This window comes from Bos grunniens, chromosome 1 (assembly GCF_055505025.1).
Source record: "Bos grunniens cultivar Pamir isolate PY7600 chromosome 1, Bosgru_T2T1.0, whole genome shotgun sequence".
NCBI lineage: Eukaryota > Metazoa > Chordata > Mammalia > Artiodactyla > Bovidae > Bos > Bos grunniens.
Genome location: NC_141165.1, coordinates 44,948,352 through 44,969,054, shown reverse-complemented (window position 1 = coordinate 44,969,054; position 20,703 = coordinate 44,948,352). Strand labels below are relative to the sequence as shown.

General features: G+C 38.3%; 1 protein-coding gene across 8 annotated transcripts in view; it reads right to left on the bottom strand.

Moving 5' to 3' along the window:
- The window catches only part of MME (membrane metalloendopeptidase), a 116,208-nt gene that overhangs the window by 49,407 nt on the left and 46,098 nt on the right, over positions 1 to 20,703 (bottom strand). For all 8 annotated transcript variants that reach the window (XM_086317594.1, XM_086317602.1, XM_086317616.1 and 5 more), the window contains 6 exons: positions 20,289 to 20,354; positions 7,530 to 7,664; positions 3,246 to 3,347; positions 1,484 to 1,620; positions 1,281 to 1,374; positions 12 to 140 (listed from right to left, as the gene is read on the bottom strand). In XM_086317594.1, coding sequence (XP_086173720.1) covers positions 12 to 140; positions 1,281 to 1,374; positions 1,484 to 1,620; positions 3,246 to 3,347; positions 7,530 to 7,664; positions 20,289 to 20,354 — 663 coding nt within the window. The remainder of the gene's footprint in view (positions 1 to 11; positions 141 to 1,280; positions 1,375 to 1,483; positions 1,621 to 3,245; positions 3,348 to 7,529; positions 7,665 to 20,288; positions 20,355 to 20,703) is intronic.

Genomic DNA, 20,703 nt, shown 5'->3' with positions numbered 1-20,703 from the left:
TAAAACATTACCACATGTTTACTATCTCCAGGAAATGCCGCTTCCACATAGAGCCTTCCCACGGCATTTTCCATATTCCCATTGACATAGTTTGCGCAGCGCCTCCAAGTTGCTGTTTCTGATGTTGTGCCATAAAGAGCCTATGGGAGAGAGAAAGGAAATGGCATTTGAGTAGGCGTAGATAGCCGAAGTGCGGTGAGAGCACAGATTTCATAGGACTCTACTCTTACATCTCAAATTCTTTCAATATTCATTGCTTCTCCTCACACGTCAGGATGTCCGTGCACAGGAAAAAATGTAATCCAATAGAATTATTACTTATATATGATCTGGAAATAAGGTATATTTTCAGTAGCAAGTCCTAGAAGAACTGTTGGCTACTGCAAGTTAATATCCTTCTGGACCACCTTAGGGAAAAAACTCTGCCCCGCCAAATCTCAAAATAATGCTGTTGCCACTGCATAAACATAAACATGAAGCAATATTCAATATATGTACCAAGGGAGAGACCTGGTATACAAGAAAACACATTGCTGTTTTTCAATGCTTTTACTGAACTTCCAGTACTTAGAAGAACTGCATGTGTACACATTTAAGTACCAATAAAGGGATACATTTGTGGAAGGAAAATTTAGCAAAACACAGCTTTTATCTTCTTTAATTTTTAAAATATCTACATTTTCTTTTAAAGGGTAAAATATTAAAAATTTCAATCAATGAGAATTATTCCCTTCCCATGACACCAACCAATACATTTGTGAGAATTTCTTCTTTTTCACATTAGGACTTTGTCTTTCCCCTCACATTAGGACCAAAATGATGATTGTTTAAATAATATGGGTACAGCCCAATAAAAGGTCTTAAGGGTATCTCCAGGTAGGTGTGTTCTCAGTGGGTAGTCCACACAATGTAGTCCATCTGTTTGTATGTCTACTGTGCTGTGAGTACTAGAAAAATCAAATTAATTGAGATAGATAGCCCTGAAATTACTTGGAACACAACACCAAACCAAGCCAGTACTCTTTCATGAACTGTGTAAATAACCAAATGCCCTTCCTTCCAGGGCAATTCAATCATGGTGCCAAAGTAGACAGGACAACAGAGCACCTGAAACCTGGCTTTCCTAGGCAACACGGCTTGAATACAGGCAAAGTAAGCAACATTTGGCCTTCTGTCTCTTCGCAAAGTTTACCACATTCTAGCAATGGACATGGCAAGCCTTCATAACCATGGATCTCTTTATGCTTTAAGTCTTAAGAAAAGAGAGATTTTTTCTTCACCTTGCGGAAAGCATTTCTGGACTCCTTGTAGTTTCGGCTGAGGCTGCTTACAAGATCCATTATGAACCGCCAGGACATTAAATTTTGAAGATCTCTGTATAAAAAAACCCACCACCCAGCAACAGAAAAGATGAGGCTGCAAAGCTTCTAAAGAATGATATTAAATGCAAACTTTGGGGACACGGGGACGCTGACATACCTACCTGGCAGAATATTTGGCAAGAATGAGCTTAAGATTGGTTAAATATTCTGGAGCATAAACAATCACTTCTTCCTCATGTGGAATATTGATATTCACGGTTGACATGATTTCATTTGTGAAATTTGACCAGCTGAATGGCTGGAAAAAATCAGGCACAAAACATTCAGTAATTATGGATTTTTCTTCTTGGTTCCAAGAATCAGTTATGGTTACATGGTCAGACATGGTTATAGTGTCAATTGTATCCTATATAATTATCACAATGGTCAGTGTGATATTTGTTTGGGCTTCTTCTTTAATTGCTTCTGTCAGTTTTTGAATAAAAATTAGTTCTACGGCATAATTATTTAAATGCAGAATTAAACCAACCATTTAAGAGCAATAACAAAGCCTCTAAGAGTAGTAGTCATATGGTAGAAATCAGGCTCAATGTCATATTCTTGGTCTAGCCAGAAGAGAGAAAAAGAAATTTAGCTATAATGTTTTCTAGGTTTAAGCAAACATTTAAATGGGTATAATACGCATATTCCTTAAAAGTGTATGTTAGTAGACAATTTGTTTTAACACAGTGATCCATTTCAGTGGAGACTGTGTTGTACATGAAGGTGAAAGCACACTATTGTTCTAGCAGAGGTATGAGTAATGGTAATGACACAACACACATGGTCTCGTGAGGATGAACAAAACGTATTTTACGCTATCAATGTCAGGTCTATATAGACATGCAGTTTTCACACTTCAGAAGCTGGATTTGGAGTTACTGAGAGATAGAATCTTGTTTCTCTATTATTCTTTCAGTGGGAATTGTGGGTATTCAACCACCAATGGATATAAGGAAAGATAGCAAAAGTGAAGACTATGCAAATCTTGCTGAAATGTCACATTTCAATGCTTGAGAATGTTTAAGATTACAGATATATTAGGCTACCTAGAAGTACATAAATACACTGATCACTTACTCAGTATGAGGTGCTATGGCTTTTCTTGATTTCTTTTAGTTGCATGGACTATTTTTTCAAAACATTTATTAAACACTTATTAAAAAGCTTTATGTAAGAAATTCCTTGTTTATTGCAATTAGACAATAAACAAAACAACAACTGCAATTGTTTATTGCAATTCCAAATAGAATTCCATCACTGAATGTGGTAGTTTGTAGATTTTATGAATGTTGCTTCATTATTCAATTGTGTGCATCGGCTCACACACAGAATATACGCATAGCTTAGAAAAGATTATTAGATACTAGCTAAGGAATTACTACTAAGCAAAAAGATGTCAGTTGACATTTATAAATGGTACCCACAGATTTTTCTGTTTCCTGTGTTCTATCTCTCCATTATTGCTTTGAACACCTCCATAGATGGCCCTGATGAGAACATGGCAAGTTCTATGAATAAATTATTCTTTTTTCGGAGGTAAGAATTCTGGTACATATTATATGACTGTCCAAGTCCCATAGTTATATAATGGCCTTTCAGAAGGATTTTCCCTTTTAATGTTTCTAAATCCTTTTTTATGATACTTTCTAACACTATTCCATAGCTGCTTTGAAAAGGCTTTTTATCTTTGAAATTCACTCTAATTAAATATAAATAGAATAGTTTTTTTCAAGTCTTTTCCTAAAATCAAATGATTGGTATCATCTAAATTCATTTTGATGTTCAATTTATCTCAATAAATTAAAAAATCATTGAATTTTAACTTCATTTTAATATTAACTTTGAAAATGACATAATAAGTACTTAAATCTTGCTACTTACCTTCCCACTGAATTCCAGTGAAAATTTATTTTGGACCTCAGCTAATGTCATTTTGTTATAAAGAAGCATTGGATCATTTCGATCTTCAGATTTAGTTGTAGCCTATGGATTTAATGTTTTATTATTATTTTAGATCAAGAATTCTTTTGAAAAATACACCTTTATACAAGGGGGAAAGAAATATGGCATTGGTACAACATAATTATATTTGTTTTTATATTCTGCATTTGTTTCATGATTTATCTTGTCACATCAAGATGAAAAGAGAAATTAAAAGATTTTAAGTATATTTAGTAACAATCATCAAGATTTGGTTAGTGTTAAGTCTGAGGGCTTCTTTGCTGGCTCAGTCAGTAAAGAATCGGCGAGCAGTGCAGGACATTGCCTGCAATGCAAGAGACCTGGGTTTGATCCCTGGGTCAGGAAGATTTCCCTGGAGCTACCCACTCCAGCATTCTTGGCTAGGAAATCCCATGGACACAGGAGCCTGGCAGGCTACAGTCCATGCGGTCTTCAAAAATCATTTTATATTTTTATAACAACGAAAAACATCAGCAATATTTGCAGCCCTCCTTCCTTCCATGGCTAATGGGCAGCACAGTTGTGCCTGTGGCTATTTCATATAATGATTTTCTTGAATAAAGTCATTTCCAATTAATCCCTCAAATACTCTGCTGCTGCTACTGCTGCTAAGTCGCTTCAGTCGTGTCCGACTCTGTGCGACCCCATAGACAGCAGCCCACCAGGCTCCCCCGTCCCTGGGATTCTCCAGGCGAGAACACTGGAGTGGGTTACCATTGCCTTCTCCCACTCTGTCTGCTACCCACCACCATTCAGTGTCCTAGTTAAAATTCAGACAGGAAAACACACATACACACACCCACAATGATTTCTGCCAAGAACTGAAGGCAAGTGAGACCAAGAAAATCCCTAGTACACAGTGTAGGTAGGTGCCAAATTATCTGAGGAGAGTGCTAGCACTTACTTCTGTGACTGTCCGCTCATGTGGCCTAACGAGTTTAGTAATATCATCATCATCCAGTATTACTGTTTTCACTGACTGAAAAAAGAAAATTTCAATAACAACTCCCCAACTAGTGGTTGAAAGGAGTAGAAGCAATTTTAAGTGAAGAGAGACAAAAGGTAAAAATGGGAATTATTTCTCTAGTTAACAATGACTCGTGATTTCAGTTCACGGATTTATTTATTTACTTCAAGAAAAATGCAAAAAGGCAAAATGGTTGTCTGAGGAGGCCTTACAAAGAGCTGAGAAAAGAAGAAAGTGAAAGGCAAAGGAGAAAAGGAAAGACATACCCATTTGAATGCAGAGTTCCAAAGAATAGCAAGGAGAGAGAAGAAAGCCTTTCTAAGTGAACAAAGAAAAGAAATAGAGGAAAACAATAGAATGGGAAAGACTAGAGATCTCTTCAAGAAAATCAGATATCAAGGGAACATTCATGCAAAGATGGGTACAATACAGGACAGAAACAATATGGACCTAACAGAAGCAGAAGATATTATGAGATGGCAAGAATACACAGAAGAGCTGTACCAAAAAGTCTTAATGACACAGGTAACCACAATGGTCTGGGCACCCACTTAGAGCCAGACATCATGGAGTGTGAAGTCAAGTGGGCCTTAGGAAGCACTGCTATGAACAAAGCTAGTGGAGGTGATGGAATTTCGGCTGAGCTATTTCACATCCTAAAAATTATGCTATTAAAGTGCTGTGCTCAACATGCCAGCAAATTTGGAAAACTCAGCAGCAGCCACAGGACTGGAAAATGTCAGATTTCATTCCAATCCCAAAGAAGGGCAATGCCAAAGAATGTTCAAACCTCACAGTTGCTCTCATTTCACTTGCTAGCAAGGTAATGCCCAAAGTCCTTCAAGCCAGTCTTCAACAAAAGGTGAACTGAGAACTTCCAAGTACACAAGCTGGATTTAGAAAAGGTAGAGGAATCAGAGATCAAATTGTCAACATCTGATGGACCATAGAAAAAGCAAGAGAACTCCAGAAAAAGTCTACTTCTGCTTCATTGATTACACTAAAGCCTTTTACTGTACGAATCACGAAAAACTGTGGAAAATTCTTAAAGAGGTGGAAATACCAGACCACCTTGCCTGCCTCCTAGAAGCTTGTATGTAGGTCACGAAGCAACAGTTAGAACTGGATATGGAACAACAACCGGTTCAAAATTGGGAAAGGATTATGACAAGGCTGTATATTGTTATCCTGCTTATTTAACTTCTATGCTGAGTATGTCATACAAAATGCCAGGCTGGATGACTCTCAAGCTGGAATCAAGATTGCCGGGAGAAATATCAACAACCTAAGATAGCAGATGACACTACCCTAATGGCAGAAAGTAAAGAGAAACTTAAGAGCCGCTTCATGAAGGTGAAAGAGAGCGAAACAGCTGGCTTAAAACTCAACATTCAAAAAAAATGGCATCTGGTTCCATCACTTCATGGCAAATAGATGAGGAAACAATGGAAACAGTGACAGACTTTATTTTCTGGGGCTCCAAAATCACTACAGATTGTGACTGCAGCCATGAAATTAAAAGACGCTTGCTTCCTGGAAGAAAAGCTATTGCAAGCCTAGAAAGTATATGTATTAAAAAGCAGAGACATCACTTAGCTGATAAAGGTCCGTATAGTCAAAGCTATGGTTTTTCCAGTAATCATGTATGGATGTGAGAGTTGGACCATAAAGAAGGCTGAGTGCCAAAGAATTGATACTTTCAAACTATGGTGCTGGAGAAGACTCTTGAGAGTTCCTTTGACAGCAAGGAGATCAAACCAGTCAATCCCAAAGGAATCAACCCTGAATATTCACTGGAAGAACTGATGCTAAACTGAAACTCCAATACTTTGGACACCTGATGCGAAGGGCTGACTTATTGAAAAAGACCCTCATGTTGCGAAAGACTGAGGGCAAGAGGAGAAGGGGGCGACAATGGACAACTTGTCAATGGACATGAGTTTGAGCAAACTCCAAGAGATACTGAATGATAGAGAAGGTTGGTATGCTGTAGTCCTCTGGGTCACAAAGAGTTGGATATGACTGAGTAACTGAACAACAACAACTTAAAGATTATGTTTGTAAAATCTGCCTGCAGTGATATGCTGGACATTGTTAGAGACACATAGGTGATTCAGAGAGCACTAAGACCCCACTAAATCTCAGTGTCTGAGAGGAGAGAAAATATAGACACAAAGAATTTTGAAGTAAGATACGACTATTATAGAGCTGAGGCTGATCAAAGGAGCACACAGTCTGATAAGGTACAAGTGGTAAAAACCCAGGGTAATAAACTATGCTTCTCTAAGAATTCTGTTTCCAACACAGAACCATGTGTAACCCATCAAACTGCCACTCATCCAGCTGCAGCTCCAACCAATGTCTGGTTGTGATTCTAGACTTTTAGTTTCATGTGGCCCCAGGAAAGCTAAAATTGCCCTCAAAGATCTTTCATTTTCAAGATTCTGATGGCAAACTGCCAAGCAGATGGGGATTTAGGACTGTAGGTTGCTGGTGGCAATGTCACAGCTCTGTGGATCCTAGACTGAAACTGACTATGAGATCAGTCAATAACCTGGATGCTGTTTAGACAGAGTTCACTTGCTTGAGACTGCAGATCCTGTCAGAGGAACGTCAGAACAGAATGTGCCAACTCAGCCTCTAAGGGCTGACCCAGAACCAGAGGAATCTCAGCAACAGACCCCTTTGGCTTTGCTGATAAACTCCTCCTGTCAGATCTTCCCTGAGCTAATAAGCAGCCTGACAGTCTGAACTCAGTGAATTTCATATGGTAGTGTGGCCATGTTAAGAGGCTAATACTTCTTAGCAAAGGGATAGAGACAATTTCTGTGGTCACCTTAAATTTTAAAACTTTAAAATAAAGCAAAATTGTATACATTAAAATTAAAACAGCTTTGCTGAATAGTCATCACATGTGTCCTGAATCTCAAGGGCATCTCAACAACAGTGTGACTGCAAATAGTTAAGATCTTGACGTGCTCCAGTTATAATAGGTCATTAAACAAATCTAGTTTAATATTTGTCAAAATTAGTATGTCTCCTGGATGTCTGGAATTTGGTTTACTGAAAAACTCCAGTTTCAAAGGTCCTCTTGAAGTCAATGATCCATTACTGAGCTGTACATTTTTATCACTTAGTTGAGGAGCTGTACCTTTTACCCTTAAAATACAATAGAGAGGAGAAAGAAATAAAAAGCAGTTGACATTATTCATTGTATAAGAGAATATGTGTTTTACATTGGCAATTTCTTTTTCCAAATCCATAACTTTATTCATTTCCAAAGAAAGCTGGTTTTCATCTATGGGCAGTCCTCTTTCCTGACGAATCAATTTGGCCACAGAAATCATAAAATCCACATATGCCGTACAAGCCTGCAAGAAATAAATAACAGTACATTACTGAAGAACCTTCTAAATATTCATCATGGCACTTAAAATTAAAATTTATTTTCAATTCAATATTCATTTTTGGTAACAGATGAAGCACAAAATAGAAATTCATTTCTGAATCTTAAAAGAAATGACCTGCACAGATTCAAACTCAGTGTGTCTTTGAATCATAACAGACTCTCAATGTACCTTTGAATTAGAACAGAACAATGAGGGATCACTCTAAAAGTACTAAGTCATTTAAAACTATGTGGTTATGGAGATTTTATAATCTTCAACTTTTAACCAAGTTATACTGCTTTAATAAGAATACACTCGCAAAACACTTGGTAAGCAGTAAACTAGTATTTTTTCCTTAAAAATACATTATTTTGCCAAATTTCCTTTTATCAGGTTTTCTCTGCTCATATAAATTTTTTTTCAATTATCCATGAAGAGATGGCCACAAGCATATCATATTATCAAGACATCTTTTAATTGTCTCCTCTAGCCAAGCAATATTTTTTTTTAATGAGACTGTTTTCCCATGAGCTCCTCCAAGACAAATCTGTGGGCTTTAGTTAATTCCATAGCTGGTTCTCATTACTGTGAAATTTCTAATATGCCATTTTGACTATCAGCTTTCTTCCAAAAACTCAAAATTTTCCATTTTCTATTCACACACATTTAACTGTATGAAGATAACCTATAACCTAATTATGTTATTGACCTTTTACAGAATATATAAATCCCTTATTCAAGTTCTGACTGGCACTGAACCCAGGAAATTGAATAACACTTTCATAAATCTCAGCCCACTGCTATTTAGTTATTATCTATCAGCAGTTTAAACAACTTAAAATTTATTCAAAATTTCAAGTCCCACATCAAAATTTACTCAAAATTTCAAGTCCCAGCATCAATTTGGTAAGGGCTTCCTGGTGGCTCAGTGGTAAAGAATCCACTTGCCAATGCAGGAGACTAGGGTTCAATCCCTGGGTCAGGAAGATCCCCTAGAGGAGGAAATGGCAATCCACTCTAATATTCTTGCCTGGGAAATCCCATGGATGGAAGAGCCTGATGGGCTATAGTCCATGAGGTAGCAAAAAAAATTGGACACAACAGCAACTAGACAACTACAATTAGGAAGGCCATACCACACATTTGGGATCAATGGGTAGTTCTGAGCTTCAAATATATGTCCACACAGGATAAATATGAAGAAGAGCTGAAGAGTACTTAACCCTTTCACAGTTTCCAGGGGGTTTTATAACCCTACTGATTATCAGTGAAAGGGGCATCCTTCCTGTCACGCTGAGTGAAAAGGCACATTTAAATTCACAGTGACTCAAGAGGATCACACAAAAAATTTGTAGGGAAATGAAAATATTTTATCAAACAAGAACCTAAGCAAAATGTAAGCTGTTATTAATTTGAAATTCAAGAGGACATCTTTAAGTAACATTTAGATACTGGTATTCCATGACCATTATTAAATGCTAAGTAAGGATACCCTGCAATTAGGAGGCTGTCTAACTAGCATCTCTATCCTGGATCTGCTGTTCAATAAAAATTTCATCTGTTTCTGTATTAAACACTTAATCACTAAGGTAACAGGGATAAAAGGATGTTTTTATGTATAGTCCTGCCAACTCCATTCTTTTCCTATTAAAAAGTAATCAGAATTCTTGTTTCACTTTGAAGAAAATAAACATGTCTGAGTTCATACCTAATGGGACCAACGATTCCAAAGTACAAGCATGCAGTGTTTTGAATTAACTGTATTTCAAATCATATAAATTCATCTGCATTCAGCAGGGAATTACTACTTGACTGCAAAGAAATGGTAATTTGAATTTTCCAATATCAATCTCTAAGATTTTTTTTGTACACTATGGGATGCTTTTTTGTTAATGAGGTGAGAAAACAATAGCAAGAGTGCTCTCCTCCATTTCATTGACTCTGCAAGGGTGTTACTCCTGTGTCTTTATCCCTAAAGATGTATTTAAAGGCTACAGAACTTGGTAAGCACAAGAACTTTGTACAATGCTTCCAACCTAATGAACTGGTAAAGCTTCCCAGAAAGCTAGAAGTATATGATATCATGGACTTCTGAGATGCTTGAATATTAAATACAGTTAACACAAAATATACTCTTTCCTTTAATGAGCTCCATTACCTGGCAAAATTTTACAGTGTGACTGATTAAAACATGTTTCAGTATGTTTTTTTTTTAATTGGAGGATAATTGCTTTACAATGTTGTATTAGTTTTTGCCATACAACATGAATCAGCCATAAGTGTATATATATATATACATATATATATATATTCCCTCTTGAGCCTTCCACCCACCACCACCCCCATCCCACCCCTCTAGGTCATCACAGAGCACCAGGCTGAGCTCCCTGTGTTATACAGCAACTTCCCACTAGCTAACTGTTTTATACATGGTAATGTATGTATTTCGATGCTACTCTCAATTTATCCCACTCTCTCCTTCTTCCACTGTGTCCACAAGTCCATTCTCGACATCTGCATCTCTATTCCTGCCCTGCAAATAAGTTCATCAGTACCATTTTTTCTAGATTCCATATATATGCATTAATATGGTATTTGTTTTTCTCTTTGGAGATTTCCTTCAAAAACTAGGAATAAAACTGCCATATGACCCAGTAATCCCACTACTGGGCAAAGATTCTGAGAAACCGTAATTCAAAAAGACACATGTATCCCAAAGTGTTCATCACAACACTACCTACAATAGCCAGGACATGGAAGCAACCTAGATGTCTACTGATAGATAGTTGGATAAAGAAGTTGTGGCATATATGTACAATGGAATATTGCACGCTCAGTCACTCAGCTGTGTCTGACTCTTTGTGACCCCTTGGACTGTAGCCTGCCAGGCTTCTCTGTCCATGGGATTTTCCAGGTAAGAATACTGGAGTGGGTTGCCATTTTCCCCTCCAGGGGATCTTCCTGACCCAGGAATCGAACCTACAACTCCTGTGTCTCCTGCAGTGGCAGGCAGATTCTTTACTACTGAGTTACCTGGGAAGCCCACAATGGAATGTTACTCAGCCGTAAAAAGGAACAAATTTGAGTCAGTTGAACTAAGATAGATGAACCTAGAGCTTGTTATACAGAGTGAAGTATGTCTTAGTATCTTGATTTTATCTTCTTTGGATTCCAAATTTATCCAGTAGCTGTCAAAACCCAGGCTTACTGCTGCTGTTAAATCCTTTTTACAAGAGAGGTTTCCCTGGTAGCCCAGTGGTTAAAAATCCACCCTGCAATGCAAGGGACACAGGTTTGATCCTTGGGTCAGGAAGATCCCATATGCCACAGAATAGCCAAGCCTGTGTCCCACAACTACTGAGCCTGTGCTCTAGAGCCCTCAAACCACAACTACTGAGCCCCTGTACTGCAGCTACCAAAGCCTGCAGCACGTAGAGCCTGCGCTCCACAAAAGAAGCCACCTCACTGGGAAAACTGCACACTGCAGCAAAGAGTAGCCCCTGCTCGCCACAACTAGAGAAGTCTCATACAGCAACAAAGACTCACCATAGTCAAAAAAGAAAAAATAAATAAAGCTTTTAAAGTCTTTTCTACAAGATATGGTTCTACCTTAACATATTAATTTTCTTCCTTGAGATACTTCTAGATATGTAAAATGCCAAATAATACCAATTATAATTTGGGGAGAAAGTAATCAACACATATTTTAACCTTAAACAGTATATTAGCCAGAATATTTTTTAAATCAAAAATTTAATTTTTATTCTCTGTCACTAATAGAGCAACTAGATATTAGGACAAGGGTGAGAGGCAGCTATCTTCTTTGACAGTCGTAAGGTAGCCTAGTTAAAGCTTTGATACAGTGAATCCTTTACATGACAAAAAAAAAAAAACACAGAAAACAAAAAACCTAAATATCTATGTAGTCTTTCCTTTAAAAATAAAACATTATAAATCCCAATGCTTGTAATAGCAGGTTCGAAGATGATAATTGGTTTTAAATGGTTGGGTAAAATCCACAATCGCAGTTTTGTGAGCTTTTAAGTTATACACTATTGGTGAGATATTTACCAATACCTAACACCAGGAACTGTTACTCTAATTCTTTAATCTGCAGGACCAGGCAATAATATTTTTATGTTGGCTCTGTTCAGAAATTAGATTCCTTCTGCTAAGAAAAAAAGCTACTATTTGTTTGAGTTGCCAAAGAGCAAGAGAGCAATGCCATTCAACTATTGTCCTTCACACTTAATATCTTTGTTAATAAGTAACAGCAAGTCCCAGGGAGGAACAGAGAGCACTCTGGAAATACTGCCTGATATTTGTGCACCTTGGTATGCCAACAACCATGGACCAGAAATTTCATTTCCCGGACACCTTAGTCTTAGCAATTTTCTGCCCTTCCCTTTCCCAGATATTATGTGGAGCATTAAACAACTGAAAAGTCACAGAACTGTCTTATTCCTAGCCGCTGACGCCAGGGGTGTTATTTAATAGTGTTACACAGGATGTTTCGTGAGGGAACACACAGGGCCCCCACCAGGAGAGATATGTTTCCTCTCAGAAGACTATGAATTTTTTTCCACTTGACGAAGCATGTCAGAGATCATGCAGCTGCCAGAACACAGAGACTTGCTCCCCAAAGATGGATACGAACATACAGAATCACACAGCGGATCCTGGAGACAGGAAGTGAGAAAGTCCCCAGAAGCTAACAGGGCTCAGAAACAGGAGAAACATAGGCACAAGAGAATCTACTGTGGACGAACATGGGGATGGTCAGAGGCTTTTGTCAGGTTACTAATGAGAGCACCTGCAGATTCACATGAGAATTTATTGTGTAACTTCTAAGGTTTGTTGCTTATGTTTGGGAAGGTGCATGTACTTCTTTTTACAAACTGAGTTCAGATGATCTAAAAAAATTTCCCTTGACATACCCACTAAGTCCCAAGTTCAAAAGCTCCTTTATGTTTTGTTAAATACAGATACTTGGGGGAAACCTCCTGACTATTAGTCACCTGATGCCCAGAAAGAACAAAACGAGGTCAGCAGTTTCCCTTGCAGGATCTGTTTTATCAAGTCAACCAAGCAGCAGTCAGAGCAATCCTTGTAAAAACCAAATCAAATCACATCTAAATTATCCACTGACCTGGAGCGCCAGTCATTCACCTTTTATAACACTGCCTCCATTCACCTCTTTCCTTAAATTATTTTTTATTGTCTATCTCCTCTGATTAGAACATGAGCATTCTATGTGAATTAAAGACCATTTCTGCCTTGTTTCCTTGATATCCTTCCTGTCCAGAGGAGTATCTGTCACATAGTAGAAGCTCAATAAAAATAGTTAATTGTAAGTATACTGAGTAAATATCCCTCACTTACTGTGTCATCAGCCTTCTAATCGTAGTCCAAGTTCAGAGCAGTTTCTTTGAGGTTGCATTTTGGGTAAGCAGGCAAACAAAATCCTCTCTTGGTTTACCCTAAGTTCTAAAACCTGTTCATCTAAAGGACTGAAAATCTCAGTTTGTGCTATTTCCAGAGTAGGTACAGCTTAGAGAATTTCCCTGGATTGTGGTTGATTTCTCTTATTCAGTACACAAGCCTTGGATCATCTCTTTTTGGCTTCTAACCATCTCAGCCATATTCTAAGTCCTCTGTCTTCATCCCTAAAGTGTTTTCTTTTTACCTTTTTTTTTTAAAATGAACATCATTTTTTCTAACTGCTCTAAATTTCTTCATAACTCTCATCTCCTCTTCCTACCCTGCCATGCCTCATAGCAATATACTATATAGCTTCTAATCTCGAACCCCTTTGCTACCTCCTCAGGCTTTCATGGGAGAAGGCAATGGCACCCCACTCCAGTACTCTTGCCTGGAAAATCCCATGGATGGAGGAGCCTGGTAGGCTGCAGTCCATGGGGTCGCTGAGGGTCGGACATGACTGAGCGGCTTCACTTTCACTTTTCACTTTCATGCATTGGAGAAAGCAATGGCAACTCACTCCAGTGTTCTTGCCTGGAGAATCCCAGGGACAGGGGAGCCTGGTGGGCTGCCGTCTATGGGGTCGCACAGAGTCGGACACGACTGAAGTGACGTAGCAGCAGGCTTTCATTAACTAGATGAGAGATTTTCTCACTTTTATTTTAGCCCTGAAATGCTATATTCAGATGAATGTTTTGTTAATGTATAAACAAGTAAAATGAATCTTTAAGAATGTATACTTGAAGGTGTGGCTACACAGAGCATTGTCATTGGCACACGCCAAGTGGTCCGAACATTCAGAAGCCACTCCTGTGGCTTATTCTACCTTCTCAGACAAACAGAACATAAACATAGCTACAATCCAATTATGCTCCAATATGCTGGTTACCTAACCTGTAGATTTCCTTATGAAGGAGGACAAGATAACAATTAGCCTTGAACCACTAAGGAGGTAGAGAAAGAGAAGATTTGAAACCAATTCCATTCTCCCGAATAGAGTTTAAAAACTCTTCTGAAGGTGTGATTGTTCAAGAAAATTAAGGTTGCTATTCCTTTCAGTGAATCAATATGCAAGCACTTTCCCACACTAAGTAGTTGGTTGGTTCCATTTGAAAATTCTGTGAATGGGATGATTATTTTTTATGGGCAATGGGTATCTCTCACATTGTTTTGCTAGCATAGAAAAATGTATGCTCTTGTACAGGATGGAGTTGTCTCAAATCTCATTACTTCTGTCCTCTGAGGTAGCAGTGTGTCATTAAGCGATCTCTTCAGATAATCAGAATACCTCCAAAATAAAGTTCTATCTCTCCAGCCAGAGACTTCCAGCATGAGTGGCTCCTTAATGAACCCATTTTGAGAGCACAATTAAATCCCAATTTTTTAAATAAATGTATGTATTTGTTCGGTGTCTATACAGATGTCTATGTGGCCTTTCGCCTAATACTTGGCTGGAGGGACACTGTGTTATCAGTTTTACACTATAAACTCCTGAAAAAAGACAGTGTTTGTCTAGTTGGGCACCTTATGTCATCCACATGAGCCAGCTTAGTTCACTATTTTCAATGAGAGCTGCTCTCCAGGTCTTTTTTTAGAAATTGCACCATCTAGAAGTAAAACTAGTTGGGAATCGGAAGACAGGATCATGACAAGGGGAGCTACCCAGTAGCTATTTCTCGACAACTGCTCACAACAGAACCCTCTGTTCTCTTTCTTCTTGGTGGACAAGGGGTCTAGTTTCCTGAGCCATTGAGATGGGTTGACAGTCAATCAAGGGGTCTACTTTCCTGAGCCACTGAGATGGGTTGACGGTACCGACTAGCTGTTCAGAGAGCCTGGTTCCCTGGACATAGTGCTTGGTCAAAAGAAAGGCAGGTGGCTCAATCAGGATCAGAGCCCTTTCCTCAGAAATCGATAGACAATAACAGAGATGGGATTTCTTTTCTCTAGATTGCAAAGCTGCCAAGGATCATCATTTAGCTCTTAAAGTCTGTGCATAAGTAAATATACTATGAAAATATATGATACTATGTAAAAAATATAAGAATATATTTCTTTGAGTTGCTACTGCCTTTAAGGCCTATTCCCTCTTTAGGAAGGAAAGCACAGAAAACAAAAAGGAACTGAGGTATTTAAGTTCAGAACATTAACTAGAGGAATACAATATGCATTTCTCAAAATATAACATTCAAAACTACTGAATAAAAGCACACGTTTGAAAAACAGCGTGTTTTTTTTTTTTTTTAACAAGAGAAAAATAGGTTTTGTTTTAAGGAAGGAGGTTAGATATAGTTCTTTTTAAAAAATGCATTACCTATTTTCATCACTTAGTGGTATAATGACACATTTTACTATTTTGAATGCCAAACAAATATTTGAACACAAAAATTCCATTCCTAGGATATCAGAAGCCCCCAAATACCTCAGTGTGGTGGAATGGACTTCCTTGTAATCACAGGGGCTGTTTTCATTGCTCATAAGAAGTCTGGTTGTAGAATTGTAAGATGATTCCCTAGAAACAGGGATCAAAAAAGACCTGGGGGAAATGGCCTTAGGTAATGATTTGATCAAGGAAATCTATAATTAGGGTCCCTTTGATCAGAAAGGGATGCTTCCTCTTCCCCAGCCCCTGAGACAGATCTGCAAACCAGACGCCATATCATAGTGTGAAAATCACTGGCTACAGTGACAGACAAAGAAGCCAGTCTTCTCTAGTCAAAGATAAAGTACCTTTCCTGTCTTCCCTGACATCTTCCCTCTCAACCATTCAGCCATAGATTCCACTGCTGCTGCTGCTAAGTTGCTTCAGTCGTGTCCGACTCTGTGTGACCCCATAGACAGCAGCCCACCAGGCTCCCCTGTCCCTGGGATTCTCCAGGCAAGAACACTGAAGTGGGTTGCCATTTCCTTCTCCAATGCATGAAAGTGAAAAGTGAAAGGGAAGTCGCTCAGTCGTCTCTGACTCTTAGCGACCCCATGGACTGCAGCCTACCAGGCTCCTCCATCCACGGGATTTTCCAGGCAAGAGTACTGGAGTGGGTTGCCATTGCCTTCTCCAAACCATGAATGATAAAATCCTAAAAAAAAAAGTACTTGAAGGGACTGAATTCTTTCAGAGACTGCAGAGTAGTGGAAAAACTAGAATGAACTTTAATTTGATATCTGGCTGGGGATGCAGATGAAACTAAGTGAGGGATTACAGGTAGTAATGAATGGGAAAGAGTAGCAATTATCATGAGGGAAATAGGTAGAAAATTGGAATTTTCTCCATAGTTATATACTCTTCCCCCTCCCCCTAACACTCCAAAAGAATGGATTTTAAGATGGGAAGAGTACAGAAATGTTCTAGCAATTACCCATTTTCAGGATGACAGAATTTCATCTCATTAAAAAAAAAAAAAGAATTCCATATTATATGCAGACTCCTTGCAACTGGAAGCACATTGCTTGGAGCTTGGAGCACTAAGCTGAGGCATATTCTGAGGTCGGAGGTTAGGGGGAAAGAGTGCAGTGACCATATAGCCATAGTTATGGAAGCGGGGTAAGGCACCCAGCATGCTGTGTGTTTGCTTCTCTTATCCAGATCATGGGAAGGCACCTAATTTGAGCTAATAATAACTTCCTAGCTGAAAGTGCTACTGCTACTGAGTTTTCTAAATCATTTGTTCCCGTAAAGAACTCTACTACTATGAAATACTACTCTTAGGAAGTTGGAATGATGTAACGGAAGGAACAGAAGATAGGGACTAAAGTTCTATCTCTGGTTCTACTATTGTTTGAGCGTTCTGACAAAGACTGACAATCTTTAGGCCTTGGATTTCTCACTTATAAACTCTAATCACATTACTAATTCCAGATTTAATCTCCACTCCATTGTTTGACTACAAATATTTTGACTATAAGTATTTTCCCGACCAGTGGATGCAATGGGTAGTACAGACTGCCAAATGTAAGTATCTGTGGTCTGAGCTCCTCTTCTTTTCAGTAATAGAACCTTGTTCCCATTAACCAAATTTTAATAAGGCATACACATGGCCACTTGTTTAACACTACATTTCTCAGCCTCACTGATACTTAGCTGTGTCCACATGACAATATTCTAAGCAATGACATGTATACAACTCCTGCATCACTTACATGACAAGAAATTGCTTGTCTATCACTACCTCTTTTCTTTTTCCTATGAACTGAAATGTGAACAGGGCACTGGTCAACCAACTTTGACCAAACAGACTACAAATAAAACACTTGAGGAGGTCGATATTAGAGGTCAAAGAAAACAGTGCTCCTGGCCATTCCCATGAAGAGAGCTTCCTACCTCTCTGGAGACAGAAATGAACTTCTCTCTTGCTTTTTCAGTCTCTTTTTTACCACAGTTTAGTAAGATCCCAACTAATTTACAAACTCAAATGTCTAGAGGAACCACAAAGTCAATAAAAATCAATGAATTATCTCGATGAGGACTGCCCAAGTCTGGAGAACAAAGGCCCTACCTGAAGCAAGAACCATAAAAAAACTCTGTCCCATAACTACATGGGGATGTAGGCCTAGGGTTTCCAATTCTGCTAATTTATCAGGAGATCTGGATTTTCAAGTAAAATCTTCAATTTTTAGAAAATCTTGGCAACTAATATAAAATTTTAAAAAAATTAGCCACAGGTTAAACAAAATGTCTCTCTATGACTCAAACCTATGACCTAGATTATGACATTCTATTAATTATGAGACAATATTGAATACAAAATGCACATATACACCATCCTCTTAACAACAGGATCCTTTCCAAAAGAAAAAAAATGCAAAAAGGAAACTTTATCACATTACGTGTATACACTGACTGCCAGGTATACCTTGATATCAGGAATTTAAAATACAAAAAATATGTATCCTTTTTGTTGCTGTTTAGTTGCTAAGTCACGTCTGACTCTTTTGAGTCCCCATGGACTGGAGCCGGCCAGGCTCTTCTGTCCACCGGATTTCCCAGGCAAGAATACTGGAGTGGGCAGCCATTTCCTTCTCTAGGGGATCATCCTGGACCAGGGACTGAACCAACATCTCCTGGATTGGCAGGCAAATTTTTTGCCACTGAGTCACCAGGGAAGTCCTCACACATCTTTATAAGGTTGGATAAATATAGTATGTTTTTAGGACAAAATCCTAAATTTGAAAAACATTCCGGTTAATAACAATGAAAAGGTAGTGTAATGAGCCAAAATTCTTCAATCACCCTCAACTCTGCAATAGGAAGCAGCTAGATAGCTTGTAAAGACAACTGCAACCCACATGATACCTGCATTGTCAAGAACTCAAATATCCCACGCCCATTTGATTGTCTATGACATTAATTGTGGACTTTTATATTTACCTTTTTCTTCATTTCAATGCTGTGTAGCCACTCATAAAGTTACTTTATACTGAATTTATTCCATGGCTTTTGAACTTAATAATGAGGCAAAATGCACACTCAGTATGAACATATAGAGCTAATCATTTTAATTAAGAAGTAATTTCAGCCACAACACCTCTGATCCATTAGAATAAAAGGTAACTAAACTTACTTCTGAGCCTCAAATTAGGAAAGAAAACATTTATGGAACCAAAACCTTCCCCAAATACTTAATACCCTACTCTGCTAAGTTCATCTTCTGTGGTTCCCTTATATCAACAAGCAAGTACACACCAACACCAGCTTGAGCAAGGCAAGGCTGTGAGACAATAAGAAGCAGTGTTGTGGGGTGTGACGAACAGAGTCAGAAGGTGGCCACAAAGGATTGTCTAACCCAATGCCCCTATGTGGGCAGCCCTCTGAAAGTCAAATAGGAAGGCTCTAGAAAGAATGGTGCCGAGCACAATGTACGTACTTACTGGACCATTCCCTGGTCTTCACTGGCACTGACCTAGACTATGATTCATCTGTTCATTTTTAAATCATTTGAATTTATAAAGAAAAAAAGACATTTAAAATTGGCTTTTCAGGGAAAATGGATATACCATGATATGGTTGTTGATAACAACCTCAGATATGCAGATGACACCACTTTAATGGCAGAAAGTGAAGAACTAAAGAGCCTCCTAATGATGGTGAAAGAGGAGAGTAAAAAAACTGGCTTAAAACTTAACATTCAAAAACCGAAGATCATAGCATCTGGTCCCATCACTTCATGTCAAACAAATGGGAAAAAAGTAGAAACATAACAGATTTTATTTTCTTGGGCTCCAAAATCACTGTGACTGCAGCCATGAAATTAAAAGATGCTTGCTCCTTGGAAGAAAAGCTATGACAAACCTAAACAGAGTATTAAAAAACAGAGACATTATTTTGCCAAAAAAGGTTCATATAGGCAAAGTTCTGGTTTTTCTAGTGGTCATGTACGGATGTGAGAGTTGGACCATAATGAAAGCTAAGCACCAAAGAATTGATGTTTTTGAACTGTGGTACTAGAGAAGACTCTTAGGAGTCCCTTGGACAACAAGATCAAATCCGTCAATCCTAAGGGAAATCAACCCTGAATATTCCTTGGAAGGACTGATTCTGAAGCTGAAGCTCCAATATTCTGGCTACCTGATGTGAAGAGCTGACTCATTAGAAAAGACCCTGATGCTGGAAAAGATTGAGGACAGGAGAAGAGTGCAACAGAGGATGAGATAGTTGGAAGGCATCATCGACTCAATGGACATGAGTTTAGGCAAATTGTGGGAGATAGTGAGGGACAGGGAAGCCTGGTGTGTTGCAGTTCATGGGGTCACAAAGGGAAGGACAGGGCTTAGTGACTGAACAACAACATACGTATGCTGAGCCCCTTCATTGTCCATCCGAAACTATCACAACATTGTTAATGGGCTGTACTCCAATATAAAATTAAAAGGTAAAAATAAATAAGTAAATAAAATTGGCTTTTAAAAATGGGCCACATGACTTAAATACTAAGAATCAAGACACAAACAAGGAATTTCAAGTTTCTTTGTTTCTTAAAAGATCTTCATTTGTTCTGTTGAGAATACTCAGTCAGTCAAAGGAAGCTCACTATTATGTATGATTTTCAGTATCTGCCTGAGTGAAGAAGATAGAGGGTTAAGTTTAAATTCTGTAGTTTAGTTTTGTTGGTTTTTTGTTTTTGTTTTTACCTCTTTATATGCTGCAGTGCATTCATAGTAGTCTCTGGAAGGCAGGCCAAGTTGAGGTTGGTCAATCTATAAAAAATGTACAAAGAAGAAAATATTTAGTTGACAAATTATAAGCATGCCTACCTATGTGTAAACAAGATCTTAGTGTTCTTGCTCTATATAACAAGCTAACACTGAATGAATATACAATTAAGAAATGGTTTCCATAATACTTCTCAGTGTTAAACTGATGGGTAGGTGAGACAATCTGGAAGATCATATTACAGATATTTGAGAGAAACCAATGAAATCTTAAACCCACAAAAACCATATGGGGAAAGAGTTTACTGTATAACAATGGGAGAGATAAACAAACACACATTAGAATCTAGGGCTGGGGAGTTTTATACTTTCATAGGACATTTCAGGTCCCTGA